This window comes from Capra hircus, chromosome 4 (assembly GCF_001704415.2).
Source record: "Capra hircus breed San Clemente chromosome 4, ASM170441v1, whole genome shotgun sequence".
NCBI classification, from domain to species: domain Eukaryota; kingdom Metazoa; phylum Chordata; class Mammalia; order Artiodactyla; family Bovidae; genus Capra; species Capra hircus.
The window spans coordinates 11295296-11318087 of record NC_030811.1 but is presented as its reverse complement, the minus strand read 5'-3'; the positions used below and the strand labels follow the sequence as shown (position 1 = coordinate 11318087).

The window sequence follows — 22792 nt, the reverse complement described above, 5'->3', positions numbered from 1 at the left end:
AAAACACTTAAAAATCAAGTTTGCTAAACATAGAAGCCTAAACGGGTATTTAAGCATCTACATGTCCTTTTGAGCAATGTTATGATGCTCCTGTACATTATTTTTCTTGCAAAAGACTCACAGAAATCTCACTGATGGATTTCCCACCCATGCAAGCATCCCTTCATCTCTCCAAATCACCTTGCTAAGGACTTCTCTCTTTCTTCCTCAGCGATGGTTGCTCAGCATTTCGGCAGAGCACGGATGGCTCCATGCTTCCAAGCTGAATTTGTGCACCAGCCTGTTCGTTCCATCCTGTTCAACAGCTTTTGCTGCCCTCCTAATCCTACGCAGATGTCTCACAAACCCAGCCTGTGCTTGTGGAGGACTGGCAGGAGAAATAGGGCAAATCCATCACCCCAGCAACTCAAAGCATAAGACCTGTTTAACAGTGAATCAATAACATGAAACCCAATGCAGAGTAAGTACATTCATACTATATGTTCTACCCAGCTTAGTCCTAGTAATGCAAATCTTAGGTATTTGCAGGAAATATTGTAAGCTCTCTCCACCTTTTCCACTCCATTGAATCTCTCAAAGGCTCTGAGTTACCTTTTTCTCACACCATTACCTCCAGTACAAATGAGCTCCTTCTGGGGTTCATATTTCTCATCTTCCAAGAAATATTCCATTTCCTCCATGTACCTGAAGACCCCCAGCCTTTTAAAATTCCTAGGAAGTTCCCTCTGCTAAGAGAAATAATGTGATCTATAGCATTAGATTAAGTGAAGTGTTTAATTTCAGATAGTGATTCTAGCCCTTTCTGGATAACATAAGGATAGCAAAATGAAATTTGCTAACCAAGGAGTTCAGAAAAAGCAATCAATCATTAAATGTGACTTGATAGAGTTGTGGGATTCCATTTCTCTTATTAGCTTGGCTGCTTTTGGTGAATGGGATCTGACTTTTAACATGGTAAAATATTAAGCTTACTCCATGTGGCATGGTTTAAAAAAATCATATGTATAAGCCTTTGGAAAAAATAAAATGAAAAAAAAAAGTTACCCAAGCAGGGTTTCTTTCTGTCTTATTCCTGTTGGAGATGTAAGATCACAGGCTTAAATTTAGGAGGGATCAGAGATCGCACATCCAATCACTTTACTTAGAATACTCTTGTTATCTCTATCACATATATGATTTTAAAAAAAAGGTTTAAGCATATTTTAAAAGAAGAGGGGGGCTTGCCTCAACTGTCATAGCTAATTTATATTTGAGTTGAAATGTGAACACTAGTGCAAAGCTAGTATTTTTTGACACTTTGCTATCTAATATTTGATCTATAAACATACACACACAGACACTCTTAATATGTATCCTCATTAGAAATCAATGGATACTGTGTATTACGCTGTGCATAGGTGGACTCACCCAAAGGGTAAAAATGATGAAAATGAATGAATGTGCTACTTACAGAAGTGTAGCCAAGGAGTGGTGAAGCGTTTGAGACTGGCCGCGTGGGGAGACCATCCTCACCTCTCAGACAAGAGGGTAAGTCTTGTAAGAACTGATGACAGCCAAGTGAGAAGGAAAGGGGGTGGGGGGGAGGAGATTAAATCACAGGACTCAGCCCCTGTTAGAGCAGAGGCTGATAATTAAGAGATGGGGGTCAGTGTAGAATTAATATCCCAACTCTTCTCTTCTCCCACCAGTTAATCTGCCAGTGTCTCCAGTCGGACAAGGGAAACCAATGGAAAGTCAAGGTCCTAAGTGATGAAACTTATGAAGGTGACTATTCCTGGGGATCAAACCCCAAAGAGAAAGGCAGGCAATGGATCTGAGGAGACACTCAAGAAAGACAGAGTAGCCAGCACACTCACCAAATGATGGCTGAAGAAGGTAGCTGAACTTTGTGCAACAGCGTGTGCATACAATGTTAAGTACAATATTATTTATAAAGGTATATTGAAAAGAACATAAATCATTGACTGTAAATTACTGGAGAAATCAATTCTTGATGTGACTCATAACTTTTCAGTTGAAAATTATGAAGTGATTAAAAGCATTCTCTAAAGAATATTTATTGAAATAGGCATATCTATGTTCTAAGTCAAATCTTAGGCTATAAGCAACTACATGTTTTTATACATGCACATCTGTATGAATATGAACATATATGTATAACTACATATTTATATTGACATTTATATAAAAACTAAATTGATTTGAGAGGCATAAAATGGAGAGTTTTAATTAGATTGACATTAGGATGAACAATAATGTTTGTTCTCTTTTAAGTTTGACTAGAATCAAGCGGCAGAGTGAGGGGTAGGGACTTTGCCTTGAAATTGATGAGACATTATGATTTCACAAACACTAAATACATTTCTTTCACAAACATAAAACTATTAAGATAAAAACTAGATTTCTCTAGGTGAAGGTCAGTATTTGCAATGTACCTTGTATTTTATAAAATATTATGTATTTTAAAATATGATATATTTTTCAAATGGAATATATTTTTTAAAAATATTGACTATTGTCAAATAAAATCAGTATAGGCCAGCAAACATCTTGCAGTTCAGATTTATGATTACTCATCAATATAATTCACTGGTTCTGTAACTTCTAATTTCTATCTTCCTTGTTTTCCTCTTCATTTGTATGAATTTAAATGGAAAAACATATTGCAATTTTTCCTCCTGAAAACTATGATTAAATTAGGATATTAAGTGATTATGCACTGAAAAAATGTATATTCTCTACAATAAAATGCCATACATTCAGCATCTGAAGAATTTCATTACCCAGTTTCTCAGATCTCCTCAAAATCCACATATAGATTAGACATTTATTCTGCAGGGATCAATTTCTTTAGTGTAAATTTTCAGTTGTGCTTGACCATCGGAAACATGAGACAATAACAAGAAACACGAATACTGTAACAAACAGAAAAATATGTGACGCAGATCCCAAACTTAAGTGCTCAGAGAGATAAAGCAAAGCTCTAATGTCTCTCATATTCAAAAAGAATTCTTGTTAAAGGAAAGAAAGTGAGATCAAATGTAAATACTGAACCAACGGTAATATTTGGAAGTCAACAAAGGGTAGCAGGCTAAGGAAATGCTAAAATATTGAGAAATTTTAAAAAATAAAAACAAATAAAACTTGGAACTGCAAAATCAATAACAATAATAATGTTTTCATCCAGTAGATATTTTATCACTCATCTTCTACTGTTTCTATTTCACCAGAATCTTCTCACAATAGTTTGATTAATTTATATATAAATAGCTTGCCAGGAAGGTCCTGTGGATGGAGGAGCCTGGTAGGCTGCAGTCCACGGGATTGCTAGGAGTCGGACATGACTTCACTTTCACTTTCCTGCATTGGAGAAGGAAATGGTAACCCACTCCAGTATTCTTGCCTGGAGAATCCCAGGGACGGGAGAGCTGGGTGGGCTGCCATCTATGGGGTCGCACGGAGTCGGACACGACTGAAATGACTTAGCAGCAGCAGCAGCAGCATGGTCAAATGGAGGAAGCCACAGAAATAAAATACAAGACCAAGTGTAAACCATGAAATGCTTCCATCCAGAAAGGGAGAAATCAGGACTGGTTCAGTTTTTCCAGGACAAACAGTCCTGGAAATTGGGGAGGTTTGAGCTGGCCTCAAAGAAGGATTCTGTTTTATACAGATCTTTGAATGAGAAAAACAAATAATATCAGACTCTAGATATTTGCTGGGAACCGATAAACAAGAAATGCTCACCTTTGTTTTCCATCAGTCATTGGTCTCCTCACATTTTTTCCTTCTGCTTTTCACTCTACATTCCCCTGTCTCTCTGTCTGTCTCTTTTTCTTTCTTCCTCTCTCCCTCCCTTCTTCCCTCCTTCACTCCCTCTCTCAAATTGTCATAGTACGTTTAATAACACCTATTGTGTCTTTTATTTCCTGCTCTTCCATTACAGGGAAACTGCAATTGCTACTTTCGTGTAATTTACCATGTATTTCCAACAGTTAAATTGATCTTTATCTGAATATAATCGTCAATCGATTATTCATATCTGATACAGGATGATCAATTTTATCTAACTGAAGTGGAAACCTAAAGATCCTTCTCTGAAAAAAAGCAAGGGAACCTAAATCTCTTTGCTCATCAATTTTCAGTGCAGAATTCTCCTCCACTTGCTGAATGGCAGCTTTCAAAGAATGATACCCAGGCTCCATGACTTACTGGATATTACTGACCTTGAGTAAGTCAACTTGTCAGTGCCTCAGTCTATTCTCTGAAATGCGGATAGAATAGTGGATGTAAAGATTAACATGAGCTAATATTTGTGAAGTTTTAGAATGGTTCCTGGCACTTAGGAAATGCTATATGTATATGCTAAATAATATATCAAAAACCAGATTACCTTCAGGAAATTTAGCTAGGTGGCAAGCCCGCGTCTGAGCAGCCGAGATAGATATGACTAATTATGCTGAATTTCAGGTCTAAGGTGGAAAGAATGAAAAAATATGCTTGCCAATTAGAGTATATTGAGAGTCACATCACTGAAGAGATAGCCTTAATTTTGTTCTTCAAAAACTGTTGAAGTGGTTGCAATCTAAATAAAAATAGTCCCTTTGGCTGCCATCTAATAAGTATTTTCTTCCTTTTTAATTGCTTTAAAATTAAAATAATTTTGAGACTGAAGTAGCAGGAGAATCTTGTCTTTGGGGTCTCGTGTTTTGGAAATGCATAACTGCAAGAAGACAACCATGCAAATCCACCGTCATGATGATGAGAAATCATGCCCAGAAGGCACAACACTACTTAAAATAAATATTTTAGAACGTTTTTCAAATCAAAGGTCATCAGTTCAGTTCAGTTCAGTCGCTCAGGTGTGTCTGACTGTTTGTGACCCCATGAATCGCAGCACTCCAGGCCTCCCTGTCCATCACCAACTTCCGGAGTTCACTCAAACTCACATCCATCGAGTTGGTGATGCCATCCAGCCATCTCATCCTCTGTTGTCCCCTTCTCCTCCTGCCCTCAATCCCTCCCAGTATCAGAGTCTTTTCCAATGAGTCAACTCTTCGCATGAGGTGGCCAAAGTACTGGAGTTTCAGCTTTAGCATCATGCCTTCCAAAGGAATCCCAGGGCTGATCTCCGTTAGAACGGGCTGGTTGGGTCTCCTTGCAGTCCAAGAGACTCTCAAGAGTCTTCTCCAACACCACACTTCAAAAGCATCAATTCTTTGGTGCTCAGCTTTCTTCACAGTCCAACTCTCACATCCATACATGACCATTGGAGAAACCATAGCCTTGACTAGACGGACATTTGTTGGCAAAGTAACGTCTCTGCTTTTCAATATGCTGTCTAGGTTGGTTATAACTTTTCTTCCAAGGAGTAAGCATCTTTTAATTTCATGGCTGCAGTCACCATCTGCAGTGATTTTGGAGCCCAAAAAAATAAAGTCTGATACTGTTTCCCCATCTATTTCCCATGAAGTGATGGGACCAGATGCCATGGTCTTCGTTTTCTGAATGTTCAGCTTTAAGCCAACTTTTTCACTCTCCTCTTTCACTTTCATCTAGAGGCTTTTTAGTTCCTCTTCACTTTCTGCCATAAGGATGGTGTCATCTGCATATATGAGATTATCGATATTTCTCCTGGCAATCTTGATTCCAGCTTGTGCTTTTTCCAGGCAAAGGTCATAGAACCTTCTAAAAATCACAATTCCCAGAAAAAAAATCAATTCAAGGTTTTAACTCTAATACAAATGGAAATGATAAGAAAAGTTTATGATAACTTATATGCATTTCTGTATATTAATACTCAAGGACATGGGACTTTCCTGGCAGACTTTGTGCTCTCAATCCAGGGGGCTCAGGTTCAATCCCTGGTTGGGGAACAAAGATCCTGCATGCCAGCCACTATGGCAAAAAAAAAAAAAAAAAAAAAAAAACTCAAGCACAATGAGATTGGAAAACATCAAGCAGTTTGTAGAGCTCACCTTATTAAAAGTCCCTATGGTTTTATGAACTAAACACACAGGCAAGATGGGAATCCTGCAAAGGTTATTCTATTAATCCCCAAAGTTTCATTTTGAAAAGGTCCTGTTCTATTTAGAAATATAAAAAGGAAACAGTTGATTGTTGAATCTCTGAGAATGGTAAAATTTTTGAACGAAGAAGCTTGATATTGACTTCTTTGACAGATGATTCCCATGCCATGAAGGGAACTGGATGGAACCAGGGCTCTACAATTTACTCTAGAGACTGAAGATGGGTTAACTTCATTTCCATAGTTGTACACCAGCATTCTGGTGCAATCTGTAATAAGGAGCAGCTTCATTGAACACTTAACCAAATATGACAGATTGCAGGAAAGGCAATGGAGCTACCGGCTGTGGCTACCATGCCTGACTACTCAACTAAGTGACATAGCTTAGCTCTTGTTTCATTCAATTCTCATTCTTATACATCACGAGAAACACGAAAGGTGGAAAAGAGAATTCAAAGAAACTGTCTTCAGGACTCGAGACTGATCTGTGTAACTCTCCGCCTTAACTGGGTCAGGTAGAAAACTGTTTCCTCCCTGTGTTAGTTTGCTCGAGCTGCCATGATGGAGTCCCAAAGCCTGGACAGTACGAACAAGAGAAGTTTGTTTTCTTACTGTTCTGAAGGTTAAGTCTAAGCTCAAGGTGTCCTCTTCCTGGCTTGTACATGGCCATCTTCTCCCTGTGTTGTCCTCATGTGATCTTAATTCTGGACCTTTCTCTGTCCAAATTAGAAAAGTCAGTTTCTTTGTTCATTCCTGAAACATGGAAGCATTAGTATGTGTTAAAAAATGGTGGGAGTCCAGTAGGGGTCCATTTGTTAAGACTTCATGCTCTCACTGCAGGGGGTTCTGGTTCGATCCCTGGTCAGGGAACTTAAGATCGCACATGCTATGCAGTGGGGAAAAAAATGAAAAAAAAAAAAAATGGTGGGGGTAAAAGAGGAGGAGGGGGGAGATAAAATTAATTTAAAAGGGTTCATGAATGTTACTCAGAAATAATTCATTTCATTCTATCTCAATATTCAAACCTCTTGCTTTTCTTAATTTTTGTAACACAAAATCTTTTGGTTTTCTTCCCAGCCACTGATCACGCTGTCTCAGTCACCCCAGTTTCTTCTCCTTGCCCAGCTGATCTTCTGAATATTTGAGTTCTCTAAGGCATCTGGTGCCATCATTTCATGGGAAATAGATGGGGAAACAGTGGAAACAGTGTCAGGCTTTATTTTTTTGGGCTCCAAAATCACTGCAGATGGTGACTGCAGCCATGAAATTAAAAGACGCTTACTCCTTGGAAGGAAAGTTATGACCAACCTAGATAGCATATTCAAAGGCAGAGACATTACTTTGCCAACAAAGGTCTGTCTAGTCAAGGCTATGGTTTTTCCAGTAGTCATGTATGGATGTGAGAGTTGGACTGTGAAGAAGGCTGAGTGCCGAAGAATTGATGCTTTTGAACTGTGGTGTTGGAGAAGACTCTTGAGAGTCCCTTGGACTGCAAGGAGATCCAACCAGTCCATTCTGAAGCAGATCAGCCCTGGGATTTCTTTGGAAGGAATGATGCTAAAACTGAAACTCCAATACTTTGGGCACCTCATGTGAAGAGTTGACTCATTGGAAAAGACTCTGATGCTGGGAGGGATTGGGGGCATGAGGAGAAGGGGACGACCGAGGATGAGATGGCTGGATGGCATCACTGACTCAATGGCCGTGAGTTTGAGTGAACTCCAGGAGTTGGTGATGGACAGTGAGGCCTGGCATGCTGACATTCATGGGGTTGCAAAGAGTCGGACTTGACTGAGCGACTGAACTGAACTGAAATGAAGACGCTTGTTCCATTCCTTTCCTTCCATATATTCACATTCATTTTCAGACAATCTTATATAATTTATTTCCATCCCCGATTATTATCTCAAATTCCAGACCAGACATTTATCAATATACTGGATATCCGTACTTGAATTTCTCAGGAGCACTACAAAATTTTAATTATCTGAAAGAGAATAATTCTTTTCATGCCAAATCTTCTTCTGCCCTCACCCTTCTCTTTTTGGTAAATGGTATCATTACACATACAGTTACTTATTAAAAATTAAAAATAGATACATAAATGCACAAAAATAGCAAGCATACTGGATTTCCTCTGTTCACATATAATCCATTAATAGGTCATTTGACCTTACTTCAAAATTTAACCCAATATATCCATTTCTCTCCATCTCCTTTAGAACTATAGCAGTTCAAGATATCATTATCTGGCCTGACTTTGCTAACTGGCGTCTCTCCTTCCTGTCCTGGTGCCCTGTCTGGTTCTGATCTGTACTTGCTTCCTGCTTGTTCACTGGCCTCTAACCAAACTAAGCTACCACATTGCAATTATATTAAATGCATCACCACTTTATAGCTTTGAAAAAGATATCCCTTTTGCAAAGAAGAAGAATAAAGAGAAGGAGGAATGGGAGGGGGAGGGGAAGGGGAAGGAGAAGAAAAAGAAGATGAAATGCTTCTCCTTTATATTTTCATATGATTGATTTATTCTTTGGATCTCAGCAAGAAAAAACTCCATTTCCACAAGAAGTCCTTATTAATCCTTAGACTGCAAGGAGATTAAACCAGTCAGTGCTAAAAAAAAAAAAAAAAATCAATCCTGAATATTCACTGAAGGACTGATGCTGAAGCTTCAATACTTTGGCCACCTGATGTGAAGAGCTGACTCATTAGAAAAGACCCTCATGCTGGGAAAGATTGAAGGCAGGAGGAGAAAGGGATGATAGAGGATGAGCTGGTTGGATGGCATCATCCTTCTAAATGGACATGGGTTTGAGCAGGCTCTGGGAGATGGTGAAAGACGCGGAAGCCTGGCGTGCTGCAGTCCATGAGGTGGCAAAGAGTCAGACATGACTGAGCAACTGAACAGCAACAGTCATTAAATCACATTAATTTTATTTTATTATTTTATTTTTTTTAATTTTTATTTTACTTTATTTTACTTTAAAATACTGTATTGGTTTTGCCGCTCAGTCATGTCCAACTCTTTGCGACCCCATGAATCACAGTGCGCCAGGCCTCCCTGTCCACCACCAACTCCCGGAGTTCACTCAGACTCGCGTCCATCTAGTCAGTGATGCCATCCAGCCATCTCATCCTCTGTCGTCCCCTTCTCCTCCTGCCCCCAATCCCTTGCACTATCAGAGTCTTTTCCAATGAGTCAACTCTTTGCATGAGGTGGCCAAAGTACTGCAGTTTCAGCTTTAGCATCAGTTCTTCCAAAGGAATCCCAGGGCTGATCTCCTCTGCGTAATATTTCATCCCGTCTTGATATGATGAAAGACCTAGAAGATCAGGTATCTTAATAATTTTTTTTATTGCTTTATACTCAACACCTAGAACAACGCCTGACCAGTCACAGACTCTGGCATAAAATGAATGAGTGAGAGAATAAAACTTTGAGATATTTGCATCTCTCTCTCATTTTATCTGATACTCTTTTCCCCAAAACAGTAGAATGAAAATAGAAATAGTGTTTCAAGGATGAAATGAGATGAAATTTAATGTATCTTGTGGTCTTTGAAATGGTAGACAAATGTACTTGTTGATAAAAGCAAACACCCTCCTTGTTGCCAGTTCTGAAAATGCCCAGATATTAACATTTAATGGTTAAAAGATGTGTCGGTTTTCTTCATAATATTCTAGTCAATAAATCTTATCTAAATTATAAAATTATTTTTCTTGGCATCAATTAAATTTATTTTTATTTTGAATGTAAACAGAGCACCTTATAAATATTTTTATTTTTCCTGGAGTATGGGGGGTAATTAGAGATTATTTCCTGGTGAAACAGAAGATACAAAATTTGAGTGAACCCTTTAGATTAATCAGGCATTTTCTTTCCTTGGTGTATGGAAATACCCATGTTCTTTAGCAGTCTTTCAGTTAAAACAAAAGAGGAAGTACTTCTACACTATTTGTTTAATCTAAAACAAATCACATCACCTTGCTCTTAATCTCACACTCTGCCTGCTATAGGACTATAAAGAGTAAATTACAGTTTTGTTTTGCTTTGTTTTTAGTTTTAATTTCTTTTCTCTTCTTCCTTTGACATCTTCTCTAAGGATTTTTAAAAAGTAATTATAAGTGCTATTCAAAACTGTAATTAGGGGATTGATTTAACTATTAAGATCTTCAAAATCTTTCCTTTAATGTTTTAATAGGTGTTCTATTGAACTTACATGATCACTCTGTATTTTAAGAACTAAGAGGAAAAAATAGTATGGAAGTTGATATAATATTTGGATTTATCATATTTCTGATTATGTTTAAAATCAATTTTATTATTTTGGGGGAATCAAAAGTAACCTGTGGTAGACTACATTTTCCCTCATTCAGTTTTATTCCATTGATTTTATGTAGTTAACATTACAGACACTAGAATATGAGCTAATGCTCTCAATTCAGGGATAGATGTTTCAAGACTTAGACCTTTGCAAGCTATTTCATGCTCTGATGATAGTCTCTTTATTTAGTTTTGATTTCTGTTTTAATTATTATTATTTACCCTAAAGTGAGAATGGAATATGGCCATCTTTAAATTTCTTTCTACACTATAAGCAACTTCGGCTGATGGCTGTAATTATGCAGATAATTTCCTTCTTTACTTTGCTTGGAGAAACTAAAATATTTCTGTTTTGTTTCTCTCTCTCTCTTTCATAGATAACGCTTTTTTTTTTTTTTCCCGAAAATAAGAACCGTATGCTATGTGGTCTTTGAAGTTAAATAAGGGGGAAAAGTTATTTATTTTTTTCTGTATATATTCTTTCCAGAGTAGTCTGGAGTAGATAATTGGTTTGTTAATTATTATATTACAATTTTATCAGTTTTTTAATAATCCTCAAATATAGTGATGAGAAGAGAATTCATTTGAGAAACGAGTTAATGAGAGTGCTTTACCCAGAGAATTCCTAATGTATGTGGTATCTGCTTTAACTAAATATTTACTTAAAAGGTCTTCCTCAAATAGGAATATAACTGCATTACTCACTTCTACCACTGAAGGCGGTAAAGTTTGATTTTGTTTTGAAATTTTGAGTTTAGTTTTGTGCAATCACATTTTACTTTCAAATGGGCACACTGGGAACATTCTGGCTAGTTGTGTGTATAAAAGCATGGATTTTTGTGAATCCATAAGGATCTGAACCCCCAATTCACAGTTTGTTGTTGTTATTTAGTTGCTAAGTCTCATCCGACTCTTTGAGATCCCATGGACTGCAGCATGCCAGGCTTCCCTGTCGCTATCTCCCAGAGTCTGCTCAAACTCACACCCATTGAGTTGGTGATGCCATCCAACCATCTCGTCTTCTGTTGCCCTCTTCTCCTCCTGCCTTCATTCTTTCGCAGTATCCTGGTATTCTCCAAGGAGCTGGCTCTTCACATCAGGTAGCCAAAATATTGGAGCTTCAGCTCAGCATCAGTCCTTCCAATGACTATTCAGGTTTGATTTCCTTTAGGACCAACTGGCTGAATCTCCTTGCAGTCCAAGAGATTCTGAAATTTATTTAAGTAGGAATGGTGTCAATGCCATTTCCCCAGGACAAACTTCACTGTGTGTCATTAAGCTTTATTTTTTTACCCACTCCTCCACTTGTCCTTATTATTTTTTTCTGAGTCATAAACTGCATACCAATTCTCCTCTAGGATGTCAAATTGGATGAGGAGGAAAGGATGGAACATACTTAATTGTTTGCTTCAGGGATGATAACTTGAGAAGGAAGATTAAGAGAGTGAGGCTGAGGTCACAGACTGATTTCATACAACAGCTTTGGATCTTTCCAAGCATATTTGTGAAGTCATCAGAATTTGTCTTATTATTTCAGTTTATTTTTGTTTGTGCGTTCATCCTCCTTTCTAAGGAGTCCGTGGACAATCATCAGAATTGACAATCTTAGCCAAGAAGATCCTTTTAGGGTGAAGTTAATTATCTTACCCTAGGACTTTTCCTACCAGAATACTAACATTAAGGAGAGCAAACACAAGAAAAGTTGTTGAAGTTTTTTCATCGATAAAATTGAGAGAATTCTTAAGATGTTTTTCTGATGAAACATATAAACCAATAACTCAAATGACTGAACAAAAGTCACATTTTAATCAATTGAGAATACTTTACTGAGTGGCTACTAAATGTTAAGTGTAAGCCATTCCCAACTTTTCCTGGCTCTGGTGGAATTTAAGTCCTGGAATCTGGCAGAAGAAAGAACAGAAAAGTCTCCCTTGAGCCCATCCTTCTGGTAACTCACCCCAATGGCAAGGTAAGCAACAGTTCCACAAACGTGAATTTAAAGAAGCAATATGGTGAAAGCATTTCTCCCTTACTCTAGATATGCATTGTAAACATGAATACTGGTAGATATTAATGCACTGTAAAAATGAACACTGTCATATTTCAAATATTTTAAAAGTAGATGATAGTGGCTTTCACTCTCAAATTGAGTGACTATGAAGTATGCCACATGTTGGAGAGTACTTAAGAGTTGGCATATGGTATTACTTATGATTTATTAAATGCAAAGTATATCAGTGTATTTATCAAGATTATACCTAAACTGGGAATAATATGCACAGGCTTATAACAGTCTGATACATGTCTATTTTGTCCCTCTCATCCTCCTCCACACACAATTTAAATTATCTCAGGAAAAGAAGGTTTTAGCTAATTTATTTCAGTGACTTCCAATGCAGACGTCTGTACATGACTTTTAGTCTCTAATGGGAGTTTTGGGGTGAGGGACAAAGGATGCAGAATCTTCTGTGGAATGAAAATACCAACAAGTCAGTCTATAACCTTTATAGTAACCACCAATTATTAGCTTAATGTTAGTGACTGGAACTTACAGTAGACCAGCATTATCTCCTGCATTTAGCATTTATGAAGATGGCATAAATTGAAAATATGAGAACTGGCCTATATACAATATGACTTGAAGTTACTTATGAAAGACAGTCTTTTCATCCAGAAAAGTTATAACCATGGTCCCAGAGAGATATGAACATAGAGAATCCTAAATAGTCAAATAATTGTTTACTACCATCTTGTTTGAAAAGACGGATGCTGGGAAAGATTGAAGGCAGGAGGAGAATGGGACAGCAGAGGATGAGACGGTTGGATGGCATCACTGGCTCAATGGACATGAGTTCGAGTAAATTCCGAGAGTTGGTGATGGACGGGGAAGCCTGGCATGCTGCAGTCCATTGGGTCGCAAAGAGTCAGACACGACTGAGCGACTGAACTGAACTATCTCATACTATTTCTTAGCTAGAGGAATTATGTCACTCTGACAAAGGAAAAAAAGAAAAAAAAATAGACCAGATTAAAACTTCAGCCTATGTCAAAGATCATCCACTTCTGTGCATTTTGCCCCTCATCATGACCTCATTTCCATCAGGTCTTTTAAGAGAGTGAACAGTTATCTTTCAAGGGGTAAGTTCAGCTCTAACTTGCTACTTGGGCGGGCCCTTAGGACTTGAAGAAGATGCAGAGAAGATTAGAAAAAAGCAAATTTGAAAGATATCGCACTAATTCTGAGATGAGAAAAAAAAATCTGATCTCACACCATCAATTATAACATAAGCAGTTAAAATGAAAGATGACATTACCAAATTTATGAATTATTAAAGAAAATTTCAATTATGTCCATCTCCTCAACATACTAAAGCAGGTATATATGAGCTAATTATACATGAGAGATACTGTTAAATAAGACATAAATGGAAAAGCCATCTTCCCTCTCTCCTCCCCATTCTTGGCTAAATGCTTATGAAGCAGAAAGTTCAATAGACGAAGAGATCATTAAATATTAGATTATCACATAAATACCTCACATATTGTTAAATTATAATACCACAGTTATTTAGGTGTTGATAGAATTGCTATCCTAGGAGAACATAAATATATAAAAAAGAAAACATTTTTTATAAGAAAGAACCGTGTTTATACTGAAGCATGTAGTTAAAACCATCTCTGAAATTCATTTAACAATTACCACACAGATTAGAGTGAAATAGAATTTATTCTTGGTTTCCTTTAGGTGATATAAAGCACGACTATAGGTCCTGTGATTTTTTTCAATTCTGCATAAGCAAAAGAGGCCAGACCATTTCCTATTGCCTGATAAGGTACTGCAACTTCATGGGAATTAGGAACACCATAAACTATGGAATCTAGCTTTAAATGTTTGGCAGTAACTCTTCAAAGTAGCTGAAAATGGTTAGGCAGTAATTATCACCTCCAAGCCTGCTCCACTCAATACCTTCCCCACTGCAAACTGAGGACATAATAAATAAATTGTACAGAGATTTAAGTCAACTCAGCTTCCTGGATGGAGTGAAAAGAATGTTCTCAGCATTGTGTAGTTTCAAATCAGTGATGGTAACTCCTACAGTTAGAACACTCATTGTTCTTTTGTTTGTTTATTTGTTTTGTTCTTAAAATTTCCATATTGTCAGAACAATATACCCTGTTTGCTTTATTATGCTCCCTGGTCTAACTTGGCTACTAGTTTAATATAATGCTTGTATTGTGTTTTAAATGCTCCTGATGCCATTCAACTTTCTCAGTGGGTCTGGCATTATCAAAAATTGATAGGAGGAAAATAGAAGTTGAAACACCAAGAAATACTTAAGGATAATTTTGAAGATCTTAGAGATTTGGGCATTCAAAAGGCAGGCATTACATAGTATAGCATTTAAAGAAACCTCTTTTTTTAATTTCTCTGATTGAAGCCTTATTTTTTTAACCCAAAAATTTTTGAATGAATTTGTAGTTTAAATATTTGGAGGCATGAACTTGACTTCAGTATAGAATTTTGTATCATTCATTTGTATCATTGATAATCATAAAAGCACTCTGTATGAACCAGGGATATTATATAAATTATTTATAATTCTCAGAATAATTCAATTGGTATAAATAAAAATCTAATCTAATAAATGAGGAAATAAAGCATGTATTTTGTGAGTATGTCAAAGAGGGTTGCAGAGCTGAAACAAAGACCCAGAGACCAGATTCAACAACCATCCTATAAACGGATTCCTGGAGGATCACCTGACTCTCCTTCCTGTGTGAAATTACTCAAAAGTAATTCACTTAATACTATTGTGTTTTGGATGTGGTAGTTTTTTTAATGTTATTGTGGCTGGAATATAACTTTTGTTTCTTGAGGTATTTTTTGGTAACCTATTTTTTTTAGCTAGTTTTAATCTTTCATGTAAATAAAACTCTAATTTTAAAATCAAACTGAGACATTACAAATATTGAACTTGCTTAAAAAGTTTTTGAATCAACAGAAACCTAAAAATCACACTCAGTGCTAAATAATTATAGTTTAGCCGTCATTCCTTGGAGTAATCAGGTACTTTTATAGGTGTTTTGGGAAGTTGTGCTTTTTGCTTCCCTCGTAGCTCAGCAGTAAAGAATCTGCCTGCAATGCGGGAGACCTGGGTTCGATCCCTGCGTTGGGAAGACCCCCTGGAAAAGGAAGTGGCAACTCACTCCAGTATTCTTGCCTGGAGAATCCTCATGGCCAGAGGAGCCTAGAGGGCTACTGTCCACGGGGTCACAAAGAGTCAGACACGACTGAGTGACTGGGCACAGACAGGTATGGGTGTTTAGCACTAGGAAGCCATAGAGGTGGGCTAACTCTTCTTCTCTCTCTTTTGCTTACTTTTTTTCCTTGATCCTCCTCTTTCTTGTCTATAACCATGATTAGCTTTGACATCACAACACTTTAAAGATAAATGATAAGACAATAAAAACATGTCAGTTCTAACAGCTTTCTTCTTCCTTCTTTAAATCCATAATATTAACAAGAAATGACCATACAATTTGATATTCAAAGCATATGTATTTTTCTTCATGTCCTATATTCAGTAATTCCTGTCTGAAAGTGAATATTGCATTTTACTTTTCAAAGATATGGCATTTTTCTGGGGATGCTCATTTGAAATTATATTTTCTTTAAACTGTGAGATCATCAAGTAATGGAAGATTTTTTTTAAAGTAACCACTACATAAACTGTGAGTTGGATTTGTCGGAGCTAAAGCACTAAAATGCCATAGAAAGAGCAATTTTTTAATTAATTAATTTTTAATATAAATTTATTTTAATTGGAGGTTAATTACTTTACAATATTGTATTGGTTTTGTCATACATCAACATGTATCCGGCACAGAGGCACAGATGTATAGAACAGTCTTTTGGACTCTATGGGAGAGGGAGAGGGTGGGATGATTTGGGAGAATGGCATTGAAACATGTATAATATCATATATGAAACGAGTCATCAGTCCAGGTTCAATGCATGATACTGGATGCGTGGGGCTGGTGCACTGAGACGACCCAGAGGGATGGTATGGGGAGGGAGGCGGGAGGGGGGTTCAGGATGGGGGAAAAGGTAATTTTTAATTGCAATTCTGGAAGAATATTTATTCTAGGTTATGTGATTCATACATATTAGACCATAATCAATTGAACGCTAGTGTCCAGAAAGTGAAGAATGCAGTAAAGATTAAGATCAGATCTTATATTCTAAATATTACTTATTGGTTTAGTAATTTTCCTCTCAGTTTCCTAACCCTGATCATTGATTGCAAAAATGTTTTACACATACATTAAGACCACCTTTTCACAACTTTCCATTAATATTAAAAGAATAAATCATTAACCATGAATTGTTTACGAAACCAATATCTTCAGAAAGTGTAATCTAAATAACACTAGCTGAGACCTTTAAAATAGACTGGAAATTTGAAAGCTACTTCTAGTTTATACTATTTTCTTCAAACAGGCTTTCTTGCAATTAATATTTGATTATGATGGGAAGTATCTCACTGTGCCTAAGGCCAATTAGCATTGCCAAAGGCCCAGACTCCAGGTGATTTTCTGTACAGCAGAGGCTTTCCTATAAGACTTGACCTCATTCTGTTCATCCTTACTAGAAAATGCATCCCAGACAAAGCCTATACATCCAGGTACTCAATTCTTGGAGTATACCATCAGAGTGGCAAGTAAGACACATTTTTCTGGGGGAATTGACTGATTTCTGGGCACAGTTGTACAACTTGATTTCTGGGAAATTACACTCCAAAGGCCACACCCAGAAATATGCCAATTGTTTCTCTACTTATTAAAAAGACCTGAATATTTTCATTGTTTCATTCAATAGTCCCTTCAGGTGCGTGCGTGTATACTCAGCCGTGCCTGACTCTTTGCAATCCCATGGATTACAGTTACCAACTTTGAGGACAAAGTGTTATCTGCTCACTCAGATGTACAGTCACAGTATCTAACACAATGCCCACAATTGTAAAAACTCAACAAATATTAAGATATAAATGAATAATAAATATATTGCTTGTGAAGCAATAACTTGTTCAAATTATGGGGTCATGTGAATATAAAATGAGCTCAATAATTTCTGTAGAAGAAGAGAAGAGGACCTGGGTGATGGGAACCAGGGATTCATCTATCATTTCATACTCTCTGTTACTTTACTTCCAAAATAATGCCCCTTGACCATCTATTTTCCTCAGCATGTTTTTGTTTTTTTTTTTCTGATAGTTCAGCCTATTTAGTTTTGCTCTTCTCAAACTTTGATTGACCTTATATCAAATGGAAGAAACATTTTATTTGATTATATACTGTCTTTATTTGCAAAGATAATGTAATACACATAAGATAGTCTATGTTTACCATATCTAATTGCCTTCTGGTGGAACTATCCTGAATCTATTGTTTGGCTTGTCAATTTTACAGGTTCTTGAAGGCTGACCAGGCCAAACAGGCTTAGTAGTTCCTACCTTCTCATTAATAGTTTTAATTGAAGTCAATAAGAAGCTTCTTAATGTTACTATCTAACAATGCAAAAGATGAACTGATGTGGGAAGGTAGCATTAGAATCTAAAGAATGTGTGATCCTCAAACTATTAAAGTTTTATTTCTTTAAGTATAATTATGAATCCCAGTGTCTAGATTAAGTTAACAGAAATTTGAAACAAAAGTAGTTGCATTACAAAGAATGTGACATTGTTAACTTTCAAACATGGTGAAGTTCATTGAGCATGAATGAAGGCAGATTCTTAGCTCCCTCTGACACAAAACATATAGCACAGTGGTGTTGCAGGGTTACATGTGTGTCATTAAAAAATGTTATGTTTTGTTTGTTTTTATTCCTCGAGAGAAATGCTTTCAAACTGGTCAGAATCCTTTTTGGAAGATAAAAATACCCCCAGGTATGGTTTCTATTACAAAACAATTAAGTAGAAATCTACAGCCAACTCTTTTTGCTCAGTACCCTAAGAAACGGATTCAGTTAAAATCCGCTTGAGATAGATACCTACTGAATAGCATCCATTGAGAGACTGAAATGGCAATATTTTCCATTGTTTTCATTTCTAGTCTTCTATTAAAACACTTGAACACGACTTTGGTGGCATTTAGGGCAACAGCTAAGACAGACATAGCTATTCTATTTAGCTGTTGCTCAAAATAGATTAAAAATTGACTTCTGAAAAGTTGAGCCCCCTCATGTCTTTTTTTTTTTTTTTGTATGATGGGTTTCTTTGGGTTCTTACAAATGATTGACAACAGTTCCCTACTACAGCATCTTTGCAAGTGTTCATTGAAGTCTGACAGTCTGTGGAAATTAAAACAGAAAAGGAGCATTTTATAGTCCATAAGAATGCCTTTCCTGTATCACTTTATAGGAGGCGAGTTTTATAGCATGAAGATACAGTTTCCCATGCTTGTCATCTGTTGTGTGTCTTCATTTCCCAGATTGTACCCAATCTGCAGTTCTTACTAGGACAAAAACATCCCTTTAAATCAATAAGAAATAAATCTCTAATAAAGGATGCTGAATCAGCCCCATTACCACCATACTAATTATGCAGCAAACACACTGTCCTGTTTACAGTGGACCTTTCTGAGACCTAACCATAATATTCAACTCAGAGTAGCCAACTCTCCATAAAATGTTTATTTATCTTGAAAGGCGAATGCTTATTCATTGCATAACACCTAAAGACATGGTTCCTCCTCTTTTTTTCCTCCCTAAACATCGTTAGATAGTTAGATGACCAATAATTCTTAACAGTGTCAGTAAAGTCAGTGCAAGGATTGGTTCTGCAGAGACATAAGCATCCCAGTACTATTTGTAGACTGGCTGGAAGGAAACTGTAGGGAGGATGGGGTGTGGAGAGGTGTGAGCTGGGGAGAAGAGCCTGAAATTTATTACTGAAATGATATGAGTGTGGGAAGAAAATCTGGGTCTCCCCAGATATTCGCAATTCTCAGTACTTGCAACGCATCCGACACCCTGAAGTAGTTATCCTTACGCCCGCTTGTTTCAGTTTTGTGTTTGGGTCTGTTTGTGTGCGCGTTCGCCCGGATGGAGTTCTCCTGGCCGCAGCGTGGGTTGGGTGTACGCGTGCATATGTACCAGGAGGAATTAATTACATATTGAAAACATCTGCATTAGCAGCGTCTGCAGTCCGCGCTGCTCCAGTCGGGATGCTCGGCTCCGTCCCTTGGTGTTAGGACCACTCGGAAGACCTGCCTGTCGGACGCCTGATTCTGGTTCCCAAGGGGGGACGGAGCTCCCGGAGCCTGTACCATCTCTTGTCTGAAGGGGAGGAGAGGCGGCAGAGAGAAGGCACCCGAGCGCAGGGGTGGTGTTTCCTGCAGCTGGGGGGTAGGGGGGGTAGGCGAGGGGCGCCAGGGTTGGAGCCGGGTTCCGCGATCACCCCGCGAATTCCCAACTTCGGCCCCGCCTCCAGCCCAGGGTGGGGGAGAGGCGCGCGCCCCCCTCCTCGCCCCCGCCCCAGCCGATGGACCCGGGCCCGTGGGCTCCTTCTCGCGGCTGTTTCCCCGCGAGGCGAGGGCAGGGCAGAAGGGCTGTGACAGCCAGAGGGGTACGGTAAGGAGGAAGGCGGCGGCGGCGGCGAAGGAGGAGCTGGGGAGGGGCCTGGAGCCGCGGCGAGAGAGAGGGGAGGGCTTGCCCCCCGCCCCACCGCCGCCCCCCGCCTCGCCCGCCGCCCCGCTTCCCTGGCGCTGCCGGCGGCGGCGGCGGCGGCGTCTCCAGCCCTCCGGCCGCGGGGAGATGCTGCCCCGCGCCGCGCCGCGCTGAGGCCGTGCGTGCGCCCGCCCGTGGCCGCGGGGCTGCGTGCTCCGTGCGCGCAAACACAGTCCCTCCATGTGAGCTGCCGGGGAGCCCTCCGAGTCCCGCTGCCCAGCGGCCGGCCGGGGAGCGCTCGCCCGCAGCGGCAGCATTAGCACCGAGCCGTCCCCGCGCGCGCGCTCTCCGCATCTCCGGCATCCTCCGTTCTGATTTTCCGCCTCGTCCCCTGGTGATTTTTCTTTTTTTTTTTTTCCCTGAGAAGGAGAGGGCGGGGTAAGAGTCCCCTCCTCTGTTCCTCCCCCCGCCTCCCGCTCCCCCCCACCCGCCTCCTTTTTTTTTTTTTTTTTTTTTTCTTCTCGGTTTGAATTCTTTCCCCCTGACATTGGTTCGCAGAGCAAGAGGCGAGACAACACGCGCAGAGGGAAAAGGCAGGCTGCGATCGCCCTGCTGCTCCGGACTGGAGCCCGGAGCGGGTGAGCGCAGAAGAAGGAGGACGCAGGAGGGTCTTGGCTTTTTCCGTGGTGCCCGAGGACTGCCCATCGCCCTCCGAGAGACTGACGGACGGACGGCGTCTCTCTGCAGCGAGCCTTTGGAGTACCGCGAGCCGGGAGGCGAAGGATGCCCGGGGCTCGGGGAGCCCGCTGCGGGGCAGCGCTGTGGCTCGGGCTGCTCGGCGGCATCTTCTGCAGAGCCTGGACGGCTCCCGCCACGTCCCGTAAGTAGCCCTTCCGCCGCCTCGCTCTGCGCTGGAGCAGTTTCAGTGCCGCATTGATGTTCCACCCGCCCCGGGTACCAACTCCGAGGAGGTGCCTTCGCGGGTCTCGCCCGGCTGATGAGTGTGTGTGTGTGTGTGTGTGTGTGTGTGTGTGTGTGTGCGTGCGTGTGTATGTGTGTGGTTAGGTTGTCACGCACTTGGCGGCCGCTGCAGCAGGGGGAAACTCCAAACCCCACGCTCCGGGCTGCAGAGAGAGAGAGGGTGGTTGATGCTGGTGATGTTTCTAGAAAGTTGTTTGTGGTCATGGAGATCGGTTGGCGGCCGCTTGGTTAGAGTGATACAGTGTCGGTGACGGCTCCTTAGGAGTTCTCTCTCCACTTCATTGTGTTTGTGTAGACGGAGTTCATTGCCTTGGGCTTAGGTAGGTCAGGGAAGATGAAAAGTGAAACCGTGGCAAAAATAAGTTTATTTATGGTTTTAACTTTAAATGAGCACGGCTTCGGGAGTGGGAAAGGAGCTTATTTTGAGCAGATTGGGCACCTATGGACTTATGCTTGTCACCCCCACCCCGAGAATGACCGTTTAGTACTTGTTTATTAAAATGAAACGCAGTGATCTAGTATTGTAACAGAAATCGCTTTAATTTCCTGGCAGTGGAGTGCAACGCAGTCTGGAACTTGGGACAGGCAATGCAAAATATCTCTAATGCAGTAGTGAACAGATTTCTTGAGGGTTCTCTGAAAAAAAAAAAAAAAAGATGCTCTTCAGTATGTTTATCTCTGTATGTTTTAGCTAGCTTTTTCTGAAAAAGATTGTTCATTTGTTCGTGAGGTTAGAAAGCGTAGAAAGCAATGGAAGATTCCAGCCCATCTTCTGCATTGCTTTAGAAGTGCATATTGTGCGTCTAGAGAGGAAATGCATGAGCGCTCCTTTGGTTCAGAAAGAGTTAAGCACCAGAAAGCTTGCCTGTAGGAATCTTAGGATGATATTCATAAGAAATACTTGTTTCTGAAAATGAATGATTTGTTAAAGAATCATCATGGAGATTTTAGATTTTGAAAAATAAGTGTTTTCCATGAAGGAAGAAAAGTTTAGTGTTTTCCAGAATTCATATGTGAAGTATCTCTATCAGATCCTAGGATTCGTTAAAATATCTTCGTCCATATGTTAATATTAATGCTCTTATTCCAGTGTGTAAATATTAATAAGAATAAACATTGAAAACTGACTTTATAAGTTGTGCTAAAAAACCTACTAAGTAATAATATCATATGATGATCCAGAATTACTGTTTTGACAAATTTTCCCAAGTACAGAATTTGATTCCCTTTCATTTCAAGATATCATTTCAAGATAGAGAAGCCACTAAATGGTAATCTAAGTTTGTAATGAACTTGAAAAAAAGTTTTACAGTTTTTTCACAAAATAGATTAGACATAAAAATGTGATATGTTATTAATATTTAATGCCAGTTTTATAGATTTCAGTATAACTTATGCAGCATTAATGCTTGGTATTAATATTTCCATAAATATGTAACTAGCTTCTGAGAAAACTATGCTGATGAAATTTCAGTTTCCATGTCAAGGTCTGGTTATATAGAACTAGTTGCCACTTTTCGCAGAAAATAAGCTCATTATACATGAAATTTATTGTGTTCACGGACTGAAGGCCCTTACAGCCAGACTTTTTCCTGAGTTCTGTACTTCATTTTTCTGTATACTTTAATTATAATGGATCCATCTGAAAAATTTATGTGTCAAGAATGGCTTACATGCAGTCGTTGGGTTACTATTTTTTAAGAACCGAAAAGTTGTCATTTCCGACATGCATTCTTAGTTCTTATAACTTAGAATTTAGCTACAGGGAAGAACAGAGACCATTACTTTC

At 39.1% G+C, this 22792-nt stretch overlaps 1 protein-coding gene across 1 annotated transcript in view; it reads left to right on the top strand.

Moving 5' to 3' along the window:
* CNTNAP2 (contactin associated protein-like 2) overlaps positions 20332-22792 on the top strand; it is a 2354843-nt gene continuing 2352382 nt past the window's right edge. The window contains exons 1-2 of the mRNA XM_018046828.1: positions 20332-20416; positions 20581-20902. Of these exons, the coding sequence (XP_017902317.1) occupies positions 20806-20902 (97 nt within the window). The 5' untranslated portion in view covers positions 20332-20416; positions 20581-20805. The remainder of the gene's footprint in view (positions 20417-20580; positions 20903-22792) is intronic.